This window comes from Lynx canadensis, chromosome E2 (assembly GCF_007474595.2).
Source record: "Lynx canadensis isolate LIC74 chromosome E2, mLynCan4.pri.v2, whole genome shotgun sequence".
Classification (NCBI taxonomy): Eukaryota; Metazoa; Chordata; class Mammalia; order Carnivora; family Felidae; genus Lynx; species Lynx canadensis.
The window spans coordinates 33705359-33724266 of NC_044317.1; the positions used below are offsets into that span (position 1 = coordinate 33705359).

Sequence of the window (18908 nt, forward strand, 5' to 3'; positions counted from 1 at the left end):
GGGATTCTGTCTCCCTCTCTCTCTGCCCCTCCCCCGATGGCGCACCAGCTCTGTCTCTCTCTCTCTGTCTCAAAAATCAATAAACATTAAAAAAAAATTTTTTTTTAAAGCGCAACTTAATTTTCCTCTACATGAGTATGGATTGGACTTAGTGACTTAACAAATAAAAATGTGGCAAAAGAGACGATGTCACTTGTGAGACTAGCTTTCTCCTCCTCTCTCTTGGAACACTGACACTGGGGGCAGCCAGGTGCTATGTCATGATGACACTCACAGTGAAGAATGAGGCCTCCTGCCAACAGCCATGTGAGTGAGCCACCTTGGAAGAAATCTCCCAGCACCGGTCAAGACTTCAGTTGACTGCAGCCATGGCCAGCATCTTTGCTGCAAGCTCGTGAGACCCTGAGGAAGAAACACCCAGCTAAGTGGCTCCTGAATTCCTGGCCCACAGAAACTAAGAGATAATAAATTTCATTATTTTAAGCTACCAATTTCAGGGTAACTTGTTACACAAAAGATAATTAATGCAGTGCATCTAGTTGAGGAGTCTATGATTTTCATCAGATTCTAAGTGAAATTAATGACCTGAAAAAGGGTGAGAATTACTACTGTAAAACCAGTACTAGATTTCTAAGTCTTTGGTCCTCATCCCAGAGTTTCTATGGGCTTATGTATGTATTTATTTATTTTCCTATGAGTTTATTTTGTATACAATTTGGGATTAGGTTCAACAAATGAGAAGATTAAACTCTCCAAACCACCGGAAGACTCAAAAGAATGTTTAAAAATGCTGTCTCAAGAACAGGCAGAGAAAAGCAAACCTTACCCCAACCTATCAAACTAAGATCTAACAGAACATCTAATAGAAATGAAGTAGTTTTCATTTTCAAAAAGAAAAGGCTACCATTAGACCTAACGATGATTCTGACATAACAATACATTCATAAATTACTGTTAAAGAAAAAAGCCAAGTTATAGAACAGTATGTTCCCATTACAGAAACAATGTATTATTCGATGGATGTATAGATGGATATGTCCAGAAAAAGTTCTAGAAAATTACAGGCATTTTCCGGCTATACGCAGCAAAAATTCATGGTGGCTATCAAAAAAATAAAGTTTATTATAAAATTCTAGGGTAGGTCACAAAATTGACAAGAGGGGAGGCGGATCAGGGTCTATAAGTGGACAGTAAATACAGGCACAGGGCACAATGGACCCAGTACAGTCATAAGGATGGTCTAATAAGCTGCCCCAGAAAAGAAGACACCATTTGTCCACAGGCTTCACAACTTTCCAAGTCCTATGGTGGAATCATCCAAGAGGCCAAGAATTTCTTTGGTAACAGACAATCTATGAGTATCATGGTCTATTTAGAAGACTTAAAGCATTAATAGGACAGAAACAATGAAAAACTTTCTTTTGAGGGGACAGATGTATGGGCTATACATGTACTAGAAATCCATACTTCACAAAAATCAAATGGCACAGACAAGGAGTCTTCTGCTCAAAGTGGGTATTTTAAAATACTATAGTATGATTTTATTATTGTTCCTGAAAATAAAGAATTTCTGGATATTGTGAAGTGAGTTGTAAAATTGCTCATGTCCTATCTATTGGCTAAATACAATCAAATATTGGTCCATGCAATTTCGAAAAGGCAGGAAGCCTCCAGCAGAACTGGGTGAACAGGAATGCCGAAAAGATAAGGGCCCTTCCCTATCCTGACAACTCAAAGGTACTTCTTCAAAAGGCTAAATAAAAGCAAGAGATAAAATTGCAAATAAAGAAATGTAATTAAAGGACTGTTATTTCAAAATCAATTCTATTTTAAAATAAAATAGGGCGGGGCGCCTGGGTGGCGCAGTCGGTTAAGCGTCCGACTTCAGCCAGGTCACGATCTCGCGGTCCGTGAGTTCCAGCCCCGCGTCGGGCTCTGGGCTGATGGCTCAGAGCCTGGAGCCTGTTTCCGATTCTGTGTCTCCCTCTCTCTCTGCCCCTCCCCCGTTCATGCTCTGTCTCTCTCTGTCCCAAAAATAAATAAACGTTGAAAAAAAAAAAATTTAAAAAAAAATAAAATAAAATAAAATAGGGCGCCTGGTGGCTCAGTCAGTTAAGCATCCGACTTCGGCTCAGGTCATGATCTCACAGTTCGTGAGTTTAAGCCCTGCATCGGGCTCTGTGCTGACGGCTTAGAGCCTGGAGCCTGCTTCAGATTCTATGTCTCCCTCTCTCTCTGCTCCTCCCCTGATCATGCCCTGTCTCTCTCTCTCCTTTAAAAATAAATAAAAACATTAAAAAAGTTAAAATAAAATAAAATAAAATAATTTCCATCTTAAAGGTCCCCCCCCCCAAAAAAAAGTTAAAAAAATGAGAAGTAAAGCAGTGATTTTCATTTCCTTTGGGAAAACATGCCATGGTAGGTTGAACACTTAAAAATATCTCCTACAACAACGGATCTCACCTGAGTTTGTACTTCAACACTTAAAATAGTGCTCATTTCTACTGGACTATTCTGGATGATTTACAAATAAATATAGTTTGAAGTAGATTGTTTGAGGTGGCTGGGTGGCTCAGTCAGTTAAGCATCTGAGTCTTGATTTTGGCTCAGGTTGTGATCTCACAGTCGTGGGATGGAGCCCCACGTTGGACTCTGCGCTGACAGCACGGGGCCTGTTTGGGATTCTCTATTTTCCCCTCCCCTGCTTGTGTGTGTGTGCATGTGCACTCTCTCTCCTCTCTCTCTCTCGAAACAAATATTAAAAATAAAAATAAAGATTTTTTTCCCTATAGTCATACAGGAGAAAACGATAGTTTCTATTATACTGTGCCGTGAATAATTTTGCATGCTCTACTGAGCTATTATGTAAACAGAGCCACAAAGTATATTTAATCTTTTCCCATCTTTCCCTGTTGTTCAAATAGCAAAATTAAATGTAACGATACAAGCCAAACTACCAATGCCTTAGACTCTGAAATTTCTGGATGGCATGTTTTCTATGTAAGACCTCCCCTTCTAGTATTCTACGGGACGACTACTTTAGAGGTTGCTTAATAAAACAGAAACTCACTAACATTTATTCATTCAACAAATATTCATCAAGACCCTACTAGGTATTAGGGCCTGTGCTAGAATTAGACATTTTATTTTCCTTGAAAATAATTATAGTCTGTAAATATCTGAAGCAGAGAGAAGTCTGAGGCTGTTCTTCATTGAAAGAATCCTCTCAAAACCACAATGAGATACCACTTCACAACTGTGAGAACGACTAGTATCCAAAAGAAAACAAGTGTTGGTGAGGATGTGCAGAAAAGGAAACCCTTATGCACTGTTGGTGGGAATGTAAGTTGGTACAACCACTGTGGAAAGGTACAGACATTCCTCAAAAAACTGAAAACAAACTACCATATGACCCAGCAATTCTGCTTCTGAGTATATATCCAAAGGAAACTAAAACACTACCTCAAAAATATATCTGTACATCTCATGTTCACTGCAGCATAATTTATGATAGCCAAGACATAGAAACAAGCTAAGTGTCCATCAATGAATAAAGAAAAAGTGTGTGCATGTGTGTGTGTGTGTTCACCCCCTGACACACACACAATGGAATACTACTCAGCCACAAGGAAAGCAATCCTGTCATTTGCAACAATATGTATGGACCTTGAGGACATTATGCTAAGTGAAATTAAGTTAGAGAAAATTAGTGTATGATCTCACATATATGAGAAATCAACAAAAAAACCTAAGCTCATAGATACAGAGAACATATTGGTGGTTGCCTGAAGTGTGTGTGTGGGGGGGGGGGGGGGAATGGCAATATGGGTGAAGGGAGACAAAAGGTACAAACTTTCAGTTATAAGTCATGGGGATGTAATGTGACGGTGACAATAGCTACACTGTATTGTGTATTAGAAAGTTACTAAGAGAGTAAATCTTAAAGGTTCTCATCACAAGGAAAAAAATTGAAGTGTGTGAAGTGACAGATGTTACCTAGATGAGAAAGGTAAGCCCTACACTAGGTACTGGGCCTTTTAACAGGACAACTGAGATCAACTGTGGGGAAATTTCCAAATCTTCATCAACAACTCTTCTGATCAGGCAAATGAATGGACAATGGAGCTGGTCCAGAACCACCACCCCCCCACCCCCCTCCGCCCTCAGACAATGATGTCACTGAAACTCCCCCATCCCCTGCTCCAGCTGTCACCCTATTAATGCAAGGACACTGAAGAGTAATGCTGGGGATTCCTGCTCTAAGTCTTTTTAATGTCTCACATAGAGTCAAAGCAATATCCATTAGCAAGCAAACAACCCAGGAACAGGATTATCTGGTATCTTAAAAAAGACTTTGTAAGACACAAAGTTTTCAATTACCAAGTTATTTATTGAAAAATATTCTCTCCTAATTGATTCCATATCAAATTAAACAAGGAGTGATGTTACACAGCAGTAACTGATCAGCTCCATTTGTAGAGGATGACAATGGTCTCATTAATTCATTAGTATATTCTACTAAATAGCTGGAATACAAACTCAATCCACTCACTTCTTCAGAAAAGGTAAATGTAATTGCTTTACTTCATACCAAAATCCTTTTTAAAAGCTTGTCTTCATATTTAGTTAAAGATTCCTCTAATATAAAATGATACTTGGCTTGCTCACTCTGGCAGCACATATAAAATGATACTTGCTTTAAAGAGCATCCAAGCAATGCTTTGGATTTTCTCTTCCTGCAAAATTCAAGGAAAACATGATTGTTTGAAAGTTTCTTTGCTGCTGATGAAGAGCCACCTGAGATTCCTTTGTGTTTCTACTCTTCTCCTCTTCGTGTTTCCAGTGATTAAAACATGCAGGAAACATCACTTACAGAAACTAGAAATGCCACAGAGATCCCAGAGCTCAAAAGAGAGTTTCCAACAGGTTTTGAAGTTTTTGCAAACTTCAAATTAATGTACAGGATATGGGGATGTAAAAAATGACTTTTAGAAACACATACACTCAAAGGAAACCCTTCGGTACTTTTTAGCATTGAACACTTGGGGCAAGAACTCGTCTTTCAGTAGTTCAAGTAGTCAGTCTTTTCTCAACAGTTTCTTGGTAAGCGACAAACCTTCTCAAATTCATCTTCACATTGTCGAGAACACACAGCTGATCTGGACTGTATTTACCTCTCCCTTCTTTTCGTATCTGCCAAAAAATCATATGTGATTTGACATATATTACTAATTCCTTTAGATAAGATAGCATTTGATTTTGGGTGTATTTATTTTCAGAAAAAAAGAGCTGCTAGAATATGGTGAAAGATTCTCACTTTCCAAGGTAAAAGAATATAGTATGTGACCCATAAAGATAAAGTAAGATTATGCACCTTGTAAACAACAGTTACAAGAACGACTGAATTGTAGCGTTCCAAAGAATAAGGTTTATGGTATATAAACTAGACCTCGCCTCCAGTCTAGAGCAGTGGTTCTGAAATTTTAGCATGCAACAGTATCATCTGGAAGCTTGTTAAAAAAACATAGGGCACCTGGGTGGCTCAGTCGGTTAAACGTTTGACTTAGGCTCAGGTCGTAATCTCATGGTTCAAGAGTTCAAGCCCCACACTGGGGTCTGCTTGGGATTCTTTCTGCTCCTCCCCAACTCAGGCGCATTCTCTACAAATACATACATACATACATAAAAACAAAAACAAAAACAAAAACAGATGGGTGGGCCCATCCACAGTTTCTGATTTTCAGCATGTCTGGACTTGGGTCTGGAAATTTGCATTTGTAACAAAACACCAGGTGATTACGATGCTGCTGATCACAGGGCAATTTCGAGAGGCACCGCTCTAGAGAAGTTCTTTAGTTAAAATGCATTGTATAAGTGGGTTCTTCTTTTTTTAATGTTTACTTGAGAGAGAGAGAGAGAGAGAGAGAGAGAGAGGGAGGGAGAGAGAGAGAGAGAGAACACGTGCAGATGCACAGGAGAGGGGCAGAGAGAGAGGTAAACAGAGAATCCCAAGCGGACTCTACACTGTCAGCACACAGCCCAATGCAGAGATCGATCCCATGATCCCATGTGAGATCGTGACCTGAGCCAAAATTCAAGTCAGATGCACTTAACTGAAGGAGCCACCCAGGCACCCCTGAGCATTCAATTCTTGATTTTGCCTCAGGTCGTGATCTCCTGGTTCCTGACACCAAGCTGCACTGGGTTCTGAGCTGACAGCACAGAGCCTGCTTGGAATTCTCTGTCTCTCTTCTCTCTCTGCCTCTCCCCATGCTGGCGCACCCCCTCTCTCTCAAAATAAAAATAAAAAAATAAAGAAAATATCTTTAGGGGAGGCTGGGCGGCTCACTGGGTTAAGCATCTGACGTTGGCTCAGGTCACGACCTCATGATTTGGGAGTTCAAGCCCCACATCAGGCTCTGTGCCGAGTGGTGAGCCTACTTGGGATTCTCTCTCTTTCTCTCTCTCTCTCTCTCTCTGCCCCTCCCCCCCCAAAATAAACTTAAAATATATATATACTTGAAAAGAGTCGAATGTTCAACCAACAGAGCCACCCAGGCACCCCTTATATAGTGTTTAAATGCAACTCGGGGCTAAATATATACCAAACAGTCTTTAATGCAATTGTGGCTTCATTCACAGAGGAGCTTCATATGAAAAACTACAGGCTGCCTTTCTGGCTAACAAAGAAACTTCACTAGGGCTTTATACCTTTGAGAAAAGAAAAACAATTAAACATCATTACCAGAGCAATGCATATTAAGTAGGAAAATCAATCGGAACAGAGGTTAGGGGTTATTTTGCTGGTTCATAGTTTACATAACTCCTCCCTACACACTGGTTTCTGTAGTTTGAAGGCTCAACCACATCTGCTTTCCTTGCAGCTGCAGGGAAACAGGGGATATTTTCTCCTTGCCTTGCAGACTCCTCTTTCAGAAGTTTCAAGGCCCCGTACCCTCTAAGAACAATTGGACACACCCACTAATATTGGTATGGAAATATCTCTAGGAGACAGTGTTACGTGAAAACACACAGAGTACTGGATTGGGAATATGTTAGTCTACGGTTTGGATAACAAAGGGGGAAACGCTAATGCACATCCGTCTTTATGTGGAGAAACATCATTCAATGTGGTTACCAGTGAGGCAGAAAACAGGGGAGAATAAAACATCACTGCTTAAAAAACAGACAAACATGGGCAAAGTGGGTCAAAAGGCACAAACTTGCAGTTACAAGATAAATAAGTCATGGAGATGTCATGTTCAGCATGGTGACTGTAGTTGGCAGCTCTGATCATACATTTGGAAGTTACTATGAGCATAGAAGCTTAAAAGTTCTTAAAAGTTCTCATCACAAGAAAAAAAAAATTGCAATTGTGTGTGGTGATGGATGTTAACCAAACTTATTGTAGTAATTATTTCCCTATATGTACACATATCAAATCATTATGCTGAACACCTAAATCTAATACAAAGCTATAGGTCAAATGTATCTCAATTAAAAAAAACCCCAACAACCCAGGAAACAAAAAAGCCTACAGGCCTCAACTAGGGATAAACCGTTCAACTTAAATTACACACTGGTGAATCTTAATAAATGTCAGCCACTATTACTACGTTTTTAAATACATGATGCTGAAACATAAAAATGTTAAAAACAAACCAATACTGATGTTCTTTTTTTTTTTTAATTTTTTTTTTAATGCTTATTTATTTTTGAGAGAGAGAGACAGAGTGTGAGCAGGGAAGGGGCAGAGAGAGAGGGAGAAAGAGAATCCAAAGCAGGCTGCAGGCTCTGAGCTGTCAGCACAGCTGGGGCTTGAATAAACGAACCGTGAGAGCATGACCTGAGCCGAAGTTGGTCACTTAACCAACTGAGCCACCCAGGCACCCCCCAATACTGACGTTCTTAAACCAACACTGACTCCAGATGTAACTATGACATAGAATGTGCATGGTGTGCATTGCTGTTTTTCTTTTCTTCTGGAAAACTCTTTATGCCTCAAAAGAACTTAAGAAAATTTAAGGTATTAGACATATAAGGTTGGCTTTAGCTCAAGCAGTTACTTCACAGTTATTAAATTATTAGACATACAGTCACATTCTCCTAAAAAGTTATCACAGAGTTCTCTCCTCGAGAACTGAAATCTGCATTAAAAGCCTGTTAGATAAAAGAAATATACTGGAAAACAACAGAAGTAGGCTAATTTTTCACCAAAACCTCTATTCTTTTGACAAAGATTTTAAAGCAACTGTTTAATTTAAAATCTAAAAGCAAAAAATACAAGTATTTTTATTTCTCAAAATGACATAATTTAGAAATGGAGATTTTGTATTTATTTATTTTTATTATCATTATTATTTATTTATTTTTAAGTAACCCTGTACCTGACATGGGGCTTGAACCCACAACCCTGAGATCAAGAGTTGCATGCTCCACAGACTGAGATAGCTGGGCACTCCCAGAAATGGAGACTTAGGTAAGTGGAGAATGGTAAACTTAAACTTGTAGACATGTGATTCAAGGCTGTTTTTAAAATTCCTGGTTGCAGGGCGCCTGGGTGGCTCAGTAGGTTGAGCATCCAATTCTTCATTTCAGCTCAGGTCATGATCTCACAGTTCATTGTAAGCGCAGAGCATGCTTGGGATTCTCTCTCTCTGCCCCTTCCCTGCCCTCTCTCTCACACAAATAAAACTTAAAAAAAATTTTTTTTAAATTACTGGTTGCTTTCCCCCAGCCACCAAGTATTTGAAAATTACTTTTTAACTGAAAGTTAGTTTTGGTGTTTCTATTGAAACAAAAAATAAATAAAAAGGGGAAGCCTGGGTGGCTCAGTCAGTTAAGCATCCGGCTCAAGTCATGATCTCACAGTTTGTGGGTTCGAGCTCTGCGTCGGGCTCTGTGCTGACAGTGCAGAGCCTGCTTGGGATTCTCTCTCTCCCTCTCTCTCTGCCCCTCCCCTGCTCATGTGCTCTGTCTTTATCTCAAAATAAATAAATAAACATAAACAAACTAATAAGTAAATAAATGGGCCAATGAAGGTAGCTACATTCTCCAACAGAGATCAGCCTGGACTTTGCCCTTTTTTCAGAGCATCAAAGGGAAATACTCATAATGTGGAAATCCAGCTGTAATAAATTACCTCTAATGATATAAAATAAGTTTACAATGTATACGAAAGTGCTTTGTAGGCAACAGACTTCAGTGCTTCTACAGGAGCACTGTTAGCACGACTGAACTGTTGTGGCAAGGGGGGGACCTCGTCTACCCCTTTTCGGCCCACATCACAGTGATTCAACAGAAAGGACAGAGCTCTGACTCAGCCAACAAGCATTCTTCAGTTCTGGGGATGAAGAGCTCTGTGAATCACTGCAATTGCATGAAGGGAACTACACACACCCCCTTCTCGTAGGACGTTGAGACCTAAGCATTTCTTTTTTTTTTTTTTAATATTTTTTAATGTTTATTTATTCTTGAGAGAGAGAGAGAGAGAGAGTGACAGAGAGTGAGCAGGAGAGGGGCAGAGACAGAGGGAGAGGGAGAGGCAGAATCCGAAGCAGGCTCCAGGCTCTGAGCTGTCAGCACAGAGCCCGATGTGGTGCTCGAACTCACGAAGTGTGAGATCGTGACCCGAGCTGAAGTCAGACACCCAACTGACTGAGCCACCCAGGCTCCCTGAGACCTAAGCATTTCTAAACAGAACAGCTACATACCTTCGTTTTGAAGACTGGCTGGAATTCTTTCAGAGCAGACAACAGTTTAATTTGAACTGAGGCCCTTTCAGCTTCTTTCCCGTCTGCAAAAACATCGAAGAGGGCATCCAAGGCTTCCCCTGCCACCACGAGGGAGGGATCTTTAGTGGCAACCTCAAGCAGAAAGCACCCGATGGTCTGGAGACAGCAAAACACACTGTTATTGTCCAATATTCTAACCTCAGTTTCCAAAATCCATACTAACTTTGAATGTGGCAACAATTCACACATGGTCTTTTAAAACTTAGAAATGCCAGAGACAAATTTTTTTGAAAGAACTGAGGCACCTGGGTGGCTTAGTCAGTTGAGCGCCCAACTCTTGATTTCAGCTCTAATCATGATCTCATGGTTTTGTGAGTTTGAGCCCCATGATGGGCTCTGTGCTGACAGTGCAGAGCCTGCTTGGGATTCTCTCTCTCTCTCTTTCTCTCTCTCTCTGCCCCTCCCCTGCTCATGCTCTGTCTCTCTCAAAATAAATACACTTAAAAAAAATTTTTTTTAAACTTTGAAAAACTAAAAATTAAAGACTTCACATGTATTTATAAATACACCATGTATAATATAAACTAGATAAATTAAGTTTACATTCCTAAATAAACTAAATTAAAATCCATAAATGATCTATGAGAGATTGACTTTGGAAATTAAATTTTTCCCATCTCCCTCAAAAAGTCTTTCCCTGTCATGTCAAGATGCAAATAAATATATGTTAAAAAAAAGTGCTTCCCTGTAATGACCTTTAACACCCATCCATACTTTGACAATTAGCTGGCTAATGAACAGGCCATTCCCAATCTGCGAAGAATTGTTCAAAAGTAAACTTACTTTGTTTTGGCTGTTCTCCTTCATCCTTTATGTCTTAAGGGTGATGTGCACATCTGGTACTATCAGTGGGAGAGTGGAAATGCTAAGAATAGCGAGTCCAAGCTCCAGCTGTGACGTAAATAACAGCCTGACTCTTGGACAGTTCATTACCCACTCTGGGCTCCAATTTCCTTATCTAAATTTAAGTAATACAGACAACCTCTAGGATAGTGTTTAGATTCAATATTCTATAATAAAATATGAAACACACAGTATCACATAGGAAGTAGTCTTATTAAAAAGATTAGCCTGAATCTGAATCTAACCTAGCCTTTAGATCTAACCTCCAGTTTGCAGAAAATACAGACAATAAAAGAACAAGCTTAACAACACAAGGAAGCAATCAGACAAATCCAGAAGGTTGGACACTATGAGACAACCCTAGAAATTGAGGAAAAAAACAGGTGGTGGTAGGGGTGCTTGGCTGACTCAGCTGGTGTGACTCGTGATCTCAGGGTTTTGAGTTCAAGCCCCACGATGGGCATAGAGCTTACTCAAAAAGAAAGGAAGAAACAAACAAACAAACAGGTAGTAGTAGGCACTGCCAGGGAGAAGTTTCCAGATTGAGAGAGGCTTAGAAGATCCAAAACCAAACACAACACATAGACTTGACTTAAATCCTGGTTTAAACGAACTATCCATAAATAAATGTTTTTGAAACTGAAAACATCTGAATATGGACCATGTATGAGACGTGATTGCTGACTGTGTAAGGTGTGATAATGGTGGTTATGTCACAAACTGTCCCTATTTTTAAGACATGCATACTGAACCAACAGGGGCAAAATACCATGATGCCTTTAATACCAAGCTTTAAAACATTTTTTAAAAAAATGTTTAATGTTTATTTATTTTTGAGAGAGAGAGAGAGAGAGACAGAGTGTGAGTGGGGGAGGGGCAGACAGAGGGAGAGACACAGAATCGGAAGCAGGCTCCAGGCTCCGAGCTGTCAGCACAGAGCCCGATGTAGGGCTTGAACCCACGAACCATGAGATCATGACCTGAGCCGAAGTCGGACGCTTAACCGATTGAGCCACTCAGGTGCCCCTCTGCTTTGCTTCATGTTTGGAAATGTGACTAAATACAAACATTCAAAAAAATCTCATGTTATAGCTGAGAAAAACTTGTTGCTCCGCTCAAGTGGACCTTGGGAATTACAGTGTTAAGGGGCAGGAAGTGATTAAACATGTACATGGCTGTACACACACAACCACACAGCTACATTCTCTCTCGTTTATGTGTCTATATATCTAGAATAACACAGAAGAAAGGGGTAACAGTGGCTGCCTCTCTACAGTTAAACTGGGGGAAAGTTATAAAGGGAGAGGAGTTTTTTCATTAATATTCTTTTTACTTGTCTGTTTTGTTACGTGCAGGTATCTTTTCAAAATAAGGTTCTTAAAAATGAGTCATGGTTCGGGTGCCTGGGTGGCTCAGTTGGTTGAACGTCCAACTTCGGCTCAGGTCATGACCTCATGGTTGGTGAGTCCAAGCCCCATATCAGGCTCTGTGCTGACAGCTCAGAACCTGGAGACTGCTTCGGATTCTGTGTCTCCCTTTCTCTCTGCACCTCACCCATTCATGCTTTGTCTCTCTCTCTCAAAATAAATAAACGTTAAAAAAAATGAGTCATTGTTGTAAAGTTGTTAGCAACTTAAGTACTTCCTAACAAATGGTTTACTACCCATGAATTAGTAATTAATACTTCAGCAATTATTACCACAATGAAAGGTAACTTTACTATCACTGTCCTTTTAGTTACTAGTGATGCTGTGTCTCGAGCAGATTAGTTCCTGAGCGACTGTGCCTTGATGAAGTGCTGGAAGCAAGTTATGTTGAAGCTTGCGGCTTCAAATTTACGAAGTGGCCTCAGAGGGGACTGTGTGGTACTTTTCAGAATGCACGTTGGCCGGGCGTGCTAAGAGAACTGGTGAGCGGTTCCTTCATCACTAGGAGAATGGAACATGCTCATATTTTATGTAACAGCAAAAGCAGAGGTACCTGAGACAATGCTGAACTCGTCTTTCACTGCAGACAAGTTCATTTTTGAAAAAGTATCTCTGGAATAAAGTTAAACGGCAAAATGCAACTCAACTTTTCAAGTACCTATCTAATTCATGTAGGCAGATCAAGCCAAATTCAAAGGGCATATTTTAATAATGTACTTTAGTAAGCAAATTCTTGATAGGATTTCTTCTCATGATGTCCACAGAAGTTTTTAAAAATCCCACACTGGGGTGCTTGAGTGGCTTAGTTGGTTGAGTGTCCGACTCTTGACTTTGGCTCAGGTCATGATCTTACCCTCATGAGATTGAGCCACTCGTCAGGCTCTGCACTGGGCATGAAGCCTGCTTGGGATTCTCTCTCCCTCTCCCTTTGCCTATCCCTCGCTCACTCATGTTCCCTCCTTCCCTCCCTCCCCCTCTCTCAGAAAAATAAAAAAAAAATCCCACACCAACAATTACCCTGTTTCTAATGATTTAACATTTTACATTAGAAGCATATTGTTTTACCTTAAGAGTTTCCAGTGTTCCATCTTCTTTGGCAAGGACGCTGCCAGTGATTCCTAAAATACTAACAACGTTTACTCTCACCCCTGTATTACTACTATGAATGCCGGCTGTGCACAATGTCATCAACTGATCGGGAGTCATGCACTGTTGAAAAGGAAGAAGAGAGTATTTACGGTGTTAAACTCGACCAGTTCCAATAGTACGCACAACAGGACTGACAGGAATGTCACTAAGAAAAGTTATTACTTACTCTAATTGCTCCTAAATACAGCTGGTATTCTTGAACTAAGATGAGGCCTGTTCATGTCACTGTTATTACACAATCTACCATAGCTGTAGGCCTGTAAGAGGGGCTTCATTTCCTATTAGTTTCATTTGAAGAAGACTTTTGGTCAGATGTACGCAGACTAAAGAGATTCAAATTTCTTTTAACATTAATCATAAGAACGTTTTGAAAATGTAAATAAAATCCTGTAGCTTTAATAAAAATTGGCTGAATCTATGCAAGAACTTACCCTGAGATGTGTGTGGTATGGTAAATTATTAGAGATTGTAAAAACCACGAAATTATATAGTGCTTCTGCCGTGTAGTGATAATTTTCATTTTAAGATAATCTGAACACATATGTGGACGCAGGTATCACAAGAGAATTCGAATATCATGTTGCCAGGCTATCACCTGTGAGGAGCAGCCCAGCATGGTAACTAAGGGCTTTGGATTTGGAATCTGACATCCTGAATTCACAACCTGGCTCTACTCCTTACCACTTAGCAATCCTGTGCAAAATACTTGACCCCACTAAGTTCTCCATTTCTCCATGAGTAATGCAGGGACAGTGATCACCATGCAGAGGGGCTAAGAGGATTAAGTAATGCACACAAAAATGCACATATATATATATACACACACACATATAAAATACTCAACAGTTTTTTTAATGTTTATTTATTTATTTTGAGAGTTGGAGGGGAAGAGAGAGAATCCAGAGAGAATCCCAACCAGGCTCTGCCTTGTCAGTGCAGAGCCTGACATGGGTCCTGACCTCACAAACTGTGACATCATGACTTGAGCTGAAATGAAGAGTAAAATGCCCAACTGACTGACCCAAGTGCCCCAAGATACTCAACAATTCTAAACAAGCTCATATCTGAATCATCTGCACTGCTTCTGCCAAATCTAAAGGAAAATAGCTAATAGGCTCAGGTTTCTTAGAAAACACTCTACTGGAAACAATCCCACCAACCACAGGATTGTTCACAGCCAGAACAAGGCTGCTATGAATGATGAAGGCAGGCTGCTTTACTACCAGCATGACTCACAAACGTTAAGTTGCCCAGTGTGCACAAACCTACAAGGTAGAGAACTAGACAGGGGAGCAGGACAGTCGCACTCCAGTCTTAGTGCCGTCATTCAGCACCTCTAGTCCCTGGTTTCCTTTTTTTGTAAAGCATTAGAGAGCCAGGGTCCTTCTAGTTCTCAAATTCCATGCTCATGCCCAATACATAGCCAATCTGAAAATCTATGGCCTGAATATATATGAATGCCTAGACATTAACTGGGCATGAGCTGGGAGTAATTCTCTTTAAACATCAGACTGACCCAGTAAGCTACTGCTGAAGATCATGCAAAATCAATAAAAATACTTTATATTTCTATAGGCCCTACAGTATAGGGTCTTCTAATCCTCTCTCCATTATTACCATTCCCATTTCAAAGAAACTAAGGGTCAAAAGTTATGTTCTTGAAAGAAAATTCTCAAATATACAAAGAAAAAAAATTTAAGGTTTATATATTAAAGACCAACAGCGCATACTGTATTTGACAGAAAAGCACCAGAGACATTCTCACTATGCTGTGGACCAAGATAAAGTGTGGGAAGCACTGCTCTAGGGTGTGGCCATGGAGTAGAAGTAGGAAGGAAGACAAGATGGCCAGAGAAAGGGAGGTCCAGGAACTTCAAAGCCAGGTCACTTGGGGGAGCATCTATGTGGATCCTGAAGTCACCTAGAATCATGACAGGACTACTGAAGAGTAATAAAGCCCAACAGCAGGAATCTTTAAGGAACAAAGGGTGCCTTGGGCACCCTATGGATGGCTATAACCAAGAGAAGTGGGTGGTATGGTCTAATGACATATTAATCAAAACTGGAAGATTTTAGAAAGGAAGGAGCAAGGATGGTATAGCACACTTACTACAGCACACCCAAACTTAGTGTGCATGCCAATCCGCTGGAGAACTTCTTCAAATATAGACTACTGGGCCCCTCCCCAAAGTTTCTGCTTAAGTCGACTGGGGGCGAGGCCCTAAGATTTGGCCTTATATATGAAGAAGAAAAAGACCACCACCAAAATAGCAAAACTGAGAAAACACAGGAACAGTTACAGAAAAACAAAACAAAATAAAACCAAAGGCCCTGAAAATACATAAAGAGACATCCAATCTCCCCAGAAGAAGAGAAATGCAAATTAGAATGAGATATAACTTCTCAGCTATCAAACTGGTTAAAATCCAACATTCTGACAATGTACTCTGCTGGTGTGGCTACAGCAAAATAGGCACTCTCACTGCTGGTGGAGATTCAAGATGACTCAAAGTCTAAGGAGGGGACTACAGCAGTAATTAGCAAAATTAGAACTCCATCTCTTCTCTGACCCAGCAAGCCCACTTCTAGGCATCTATCCCCAAGACTCAATGGCAAAAACACAAAATAACATCTGTAAAAAAGTTATTTGCTGCGGTTCTATTTATAATAGCAAAGACTGACTGGAAAGTAAAATACCCACCAATAGCAGACAGGTTGAATGAATAAGGAACACCTACACGACGGAGTAAATAATATGAAGCTGTAAAAAAAGATGTAAGAGGGGAGCCTGGGTGGCTCAGTTTGTTAAGCATCTGACTCTTGATTTCAGCTCAGGTCATGGTCTCATGGTTTGTGGGATCGAGCCCTGTGTCAAGCTCTGTGCTGACAGCCTAGAGCCTGCTTGGGATTCTCTCTCCCCCTCTCCCTCCAATCCTTCCCAACTTGCGCACATGCTCTCTCTTGCGCACAATCTCTCTCTCAAAAGAAATAGTAAATTTAAAAAAAAAAAAAAAGAAATGAGAAAGATACCTATGTACTATGATGATTAATAAAGGAGGGAAAAACAGCAAGGGGCAGAAGCACTACTTTGAAGAAAGGGCTGAAATACAAATGCCTACATATTTGCTTATGTTTTTAAAATAAGAACGATAGAATGATAAATCAAAAACCAAAATGGATGGTTACCAGAAAGGGAAGAACAGGGCCAAAGGGATACACTTTGAAGTGTACAGCTCAGTGGCAGGAAGTACTTTCACACTGCTGTGCAACCAGCCATCACCCATCCACCCCCAGAACTCCATCCCCTTAAACAGGACGCCCCTACTCTCTCCTTCCCCTAGCCCCTGACAGCCATTGTTCTACATTCTGTCCTTATGAATTTAACTGTTCTAGGTGCTTCATAAATGGAATCATACAATATTTGTCCTTTGTGTTTGGTTTATTTCACTTAATGTAATGTCTTCAAGGTTCACCTAGGTGATAGTATTACAATTGCGTTCCTTTTTAAAGCTGAAAAATATCCCATCGTATGTATGTATTATATTTTCCTCTGAATATATCTTGTTTCAGTTTGTGTGTGTGTGTGTGTGTTTTTTTTTTTTTTTTTTGAACTAGGCTCCATGCCCAACATGGGCCTCAACTCACAACCCTGAGATTAAGAGTCTCATGCTCTACCGACTGAACCAGCCGCTCCAACCTGTTTCAGTTTTGTTACTGAAACTGTGTAAAATAAAAATTAAAGCAAAATGAGAAAAGGACTCTTAAAAAAAGGAAAGCTAAAACAATTGAAACTAACTTTATAACAAGCCACAAAGAGAATTTTTTCAAGCAACTTTAAAACACAGCAATTTGTACAGTCTTGGAGGAATTTTTCCTAAGGACAAGAAGAATCACAAAGAAATCTTAAACTACATTCAGTTGTGTTACTGTTAGTAATAACAGCATTGTTATCTTGAAACTATTAAATACATTCTGTAGGATAAAGCAAATAATTTCAACATCACTAAGAAGCAAGATTTGCAGTACAAAAAAGATACAAATATATATCTAAAGTTAAGTAAAAATACTTTAGCCTTTTTACTTAAACTGGAAATATCAGCATGACATTGTGATTTATTTTTTCTCTTCCCATGAAATTCTTATTTCCTAGCTATTTCCACTAAAAAAAGTCCAGAAGCAACAACAACATAGCAAAAGTATTCCAAAACTTAATTTCCCACTAAAGATATTAGGGCTGCTGGGGAAAATGACTCCAGGTTTCAAGCAGGAAAAGTACAAGATGAGTCTGGGACAGCTGCTTGTACCCAAGAAGCTCTCAAATCTAGTGGGCTCAGGAGCCACAGAGAAGAGACTTCTACTACCGACAGATGGGATTTCTTTTCTTTCTTTTTTTTTTTTTAGAGGGAGAGAGGGAGGGGGGGAGAGAGAGAGAGAGAGAGAGAGAGAGAGAGAGAGTGAGTGAGTGTGGGCAAGCAAGAGGGACAGAAGGAGACAGAATCCTAAGCAGGCTTCACACTCAGCACATGGGGCTTAATCCCATGACCCTGGGATCATGACCTGACTCGAAATCAATAATCAGACACTTAATCGACTAAGCCACTCAAGTGTCCCGACAGATGGGACAGTTTCTGCATCAAAGAAAAAAAGCTTATACTGGAATGAAATACAAATCTATTAAAAACCACGAGTTCATAATGATATTTAAAAAACCTCACTGGGGGCGCCTGGGTGGCTCAGTCGGTTAAGCATCCGACTTCGGCTCAGGTCATGATCTCACAGTTTTTGAGTTCAAGCCCCGCATCGGGCTCTGTGCTGACAGCTGAAAGCCTGGAGCCTGCTTTGGATTCTGTCTCCCTCTCTCCCTGCCCTCCCCCACTTGTGCTCTGTCTCTCTCTGTCTCTCTGTCTCTCTCTCAAAAATAAATAAATGTAAAAAAATTTAAAAACAAAACAAAAAAACACCTCACTGATCACTTTCTGAGATTGCTGAGGGCACTAACATATTATTCTGGAGAAAAGTGTAGGGGTGCAGGATCATATACACTTATCCCATCTTTCTGGTATGGACTTTATTTCAAAGTTACCAAATAACGGAGGAGACAGAAAGTTTCTCTATAGTAGAATCACAGCTAATAAATGTAAAAAAAATGACAAGATTAGAATGTGTCCATTTTGCAACCACTGATAAAATAACGGATCTAGACAACAGTAATCCCTGCTGGCTACAACCACTAAGGAATCCACTGATTAATCTTAACATCACTATTTATGAAAATACATAATTTGTGATAGGAAAGTAGAAAATACAGACAACACTATGAATTATTCTTGCCAAAAAATTTGATCCCAAATCTAATTAAGGCTCTAAACCTAGCTTCCTAGGATATATGGACCCCAGAGGGACACATTAACATTACCATTGTTAGCAACCAGCCAAATCTCAGAATGAGAAAAATTCTTCAAGACAAATAACAGGTTCTTCAATCAATAAATAGAAAAGGGAGAGGGGGGTTGGTAGGGGAAATGTTTTAAATTAAGAGATTGGGGCACCTGGGTGGCGCAGTCGGTTAAGCGTCCGACTTCAGCCAGGTCACGATCTCACGGTCCGTGAGTTCGAGCCCCGCGTCGGGCTCTGGGCTGATGGCTCAGAGCCTGGAGCCTGTTTCCGATTCTGTGTCTCCCTCTCTCTCTGCCCC

At 40.2% G+C, this 18908-nt stretch overlaps 1 protein-coding gene across 3 annotated transcripts in view; it reads right to left on the reverse strand.

The window, feature by feature from the left end:
* Positions 1-4369: 4369 nt before the first annotated feature.
* Positions 4370-18908, reverse strand: part of HEATR3 (HEAT repeat containing 3) — a 40798-nt gene continuing 26259 nt past the window's right edge. For 2 of the 3 annotated variants that reach the window (XM_030298138.1, XM_030298140.1), the window contains 3 exons: positions 13130-13273; positions 9714-9890; positions 4370-5193 (listed from right to left, as the gene is read on the reverse strand). In XM_030298138.1, coding sequence (XP_030153998.1) covers positions 5071-5193; positions 9714-9890; positions 13130-13273 — 444 coding nt within the window. In that variant the 3' untranslated portion in view covers positions 4370-5070. The remainder of the gene's footprint in view (positions 5194-9713; positions 9891-13129; positions 13274-18908) is intronic. The other variant, XM_030298139.1, reaches the window with a different exon arrangement.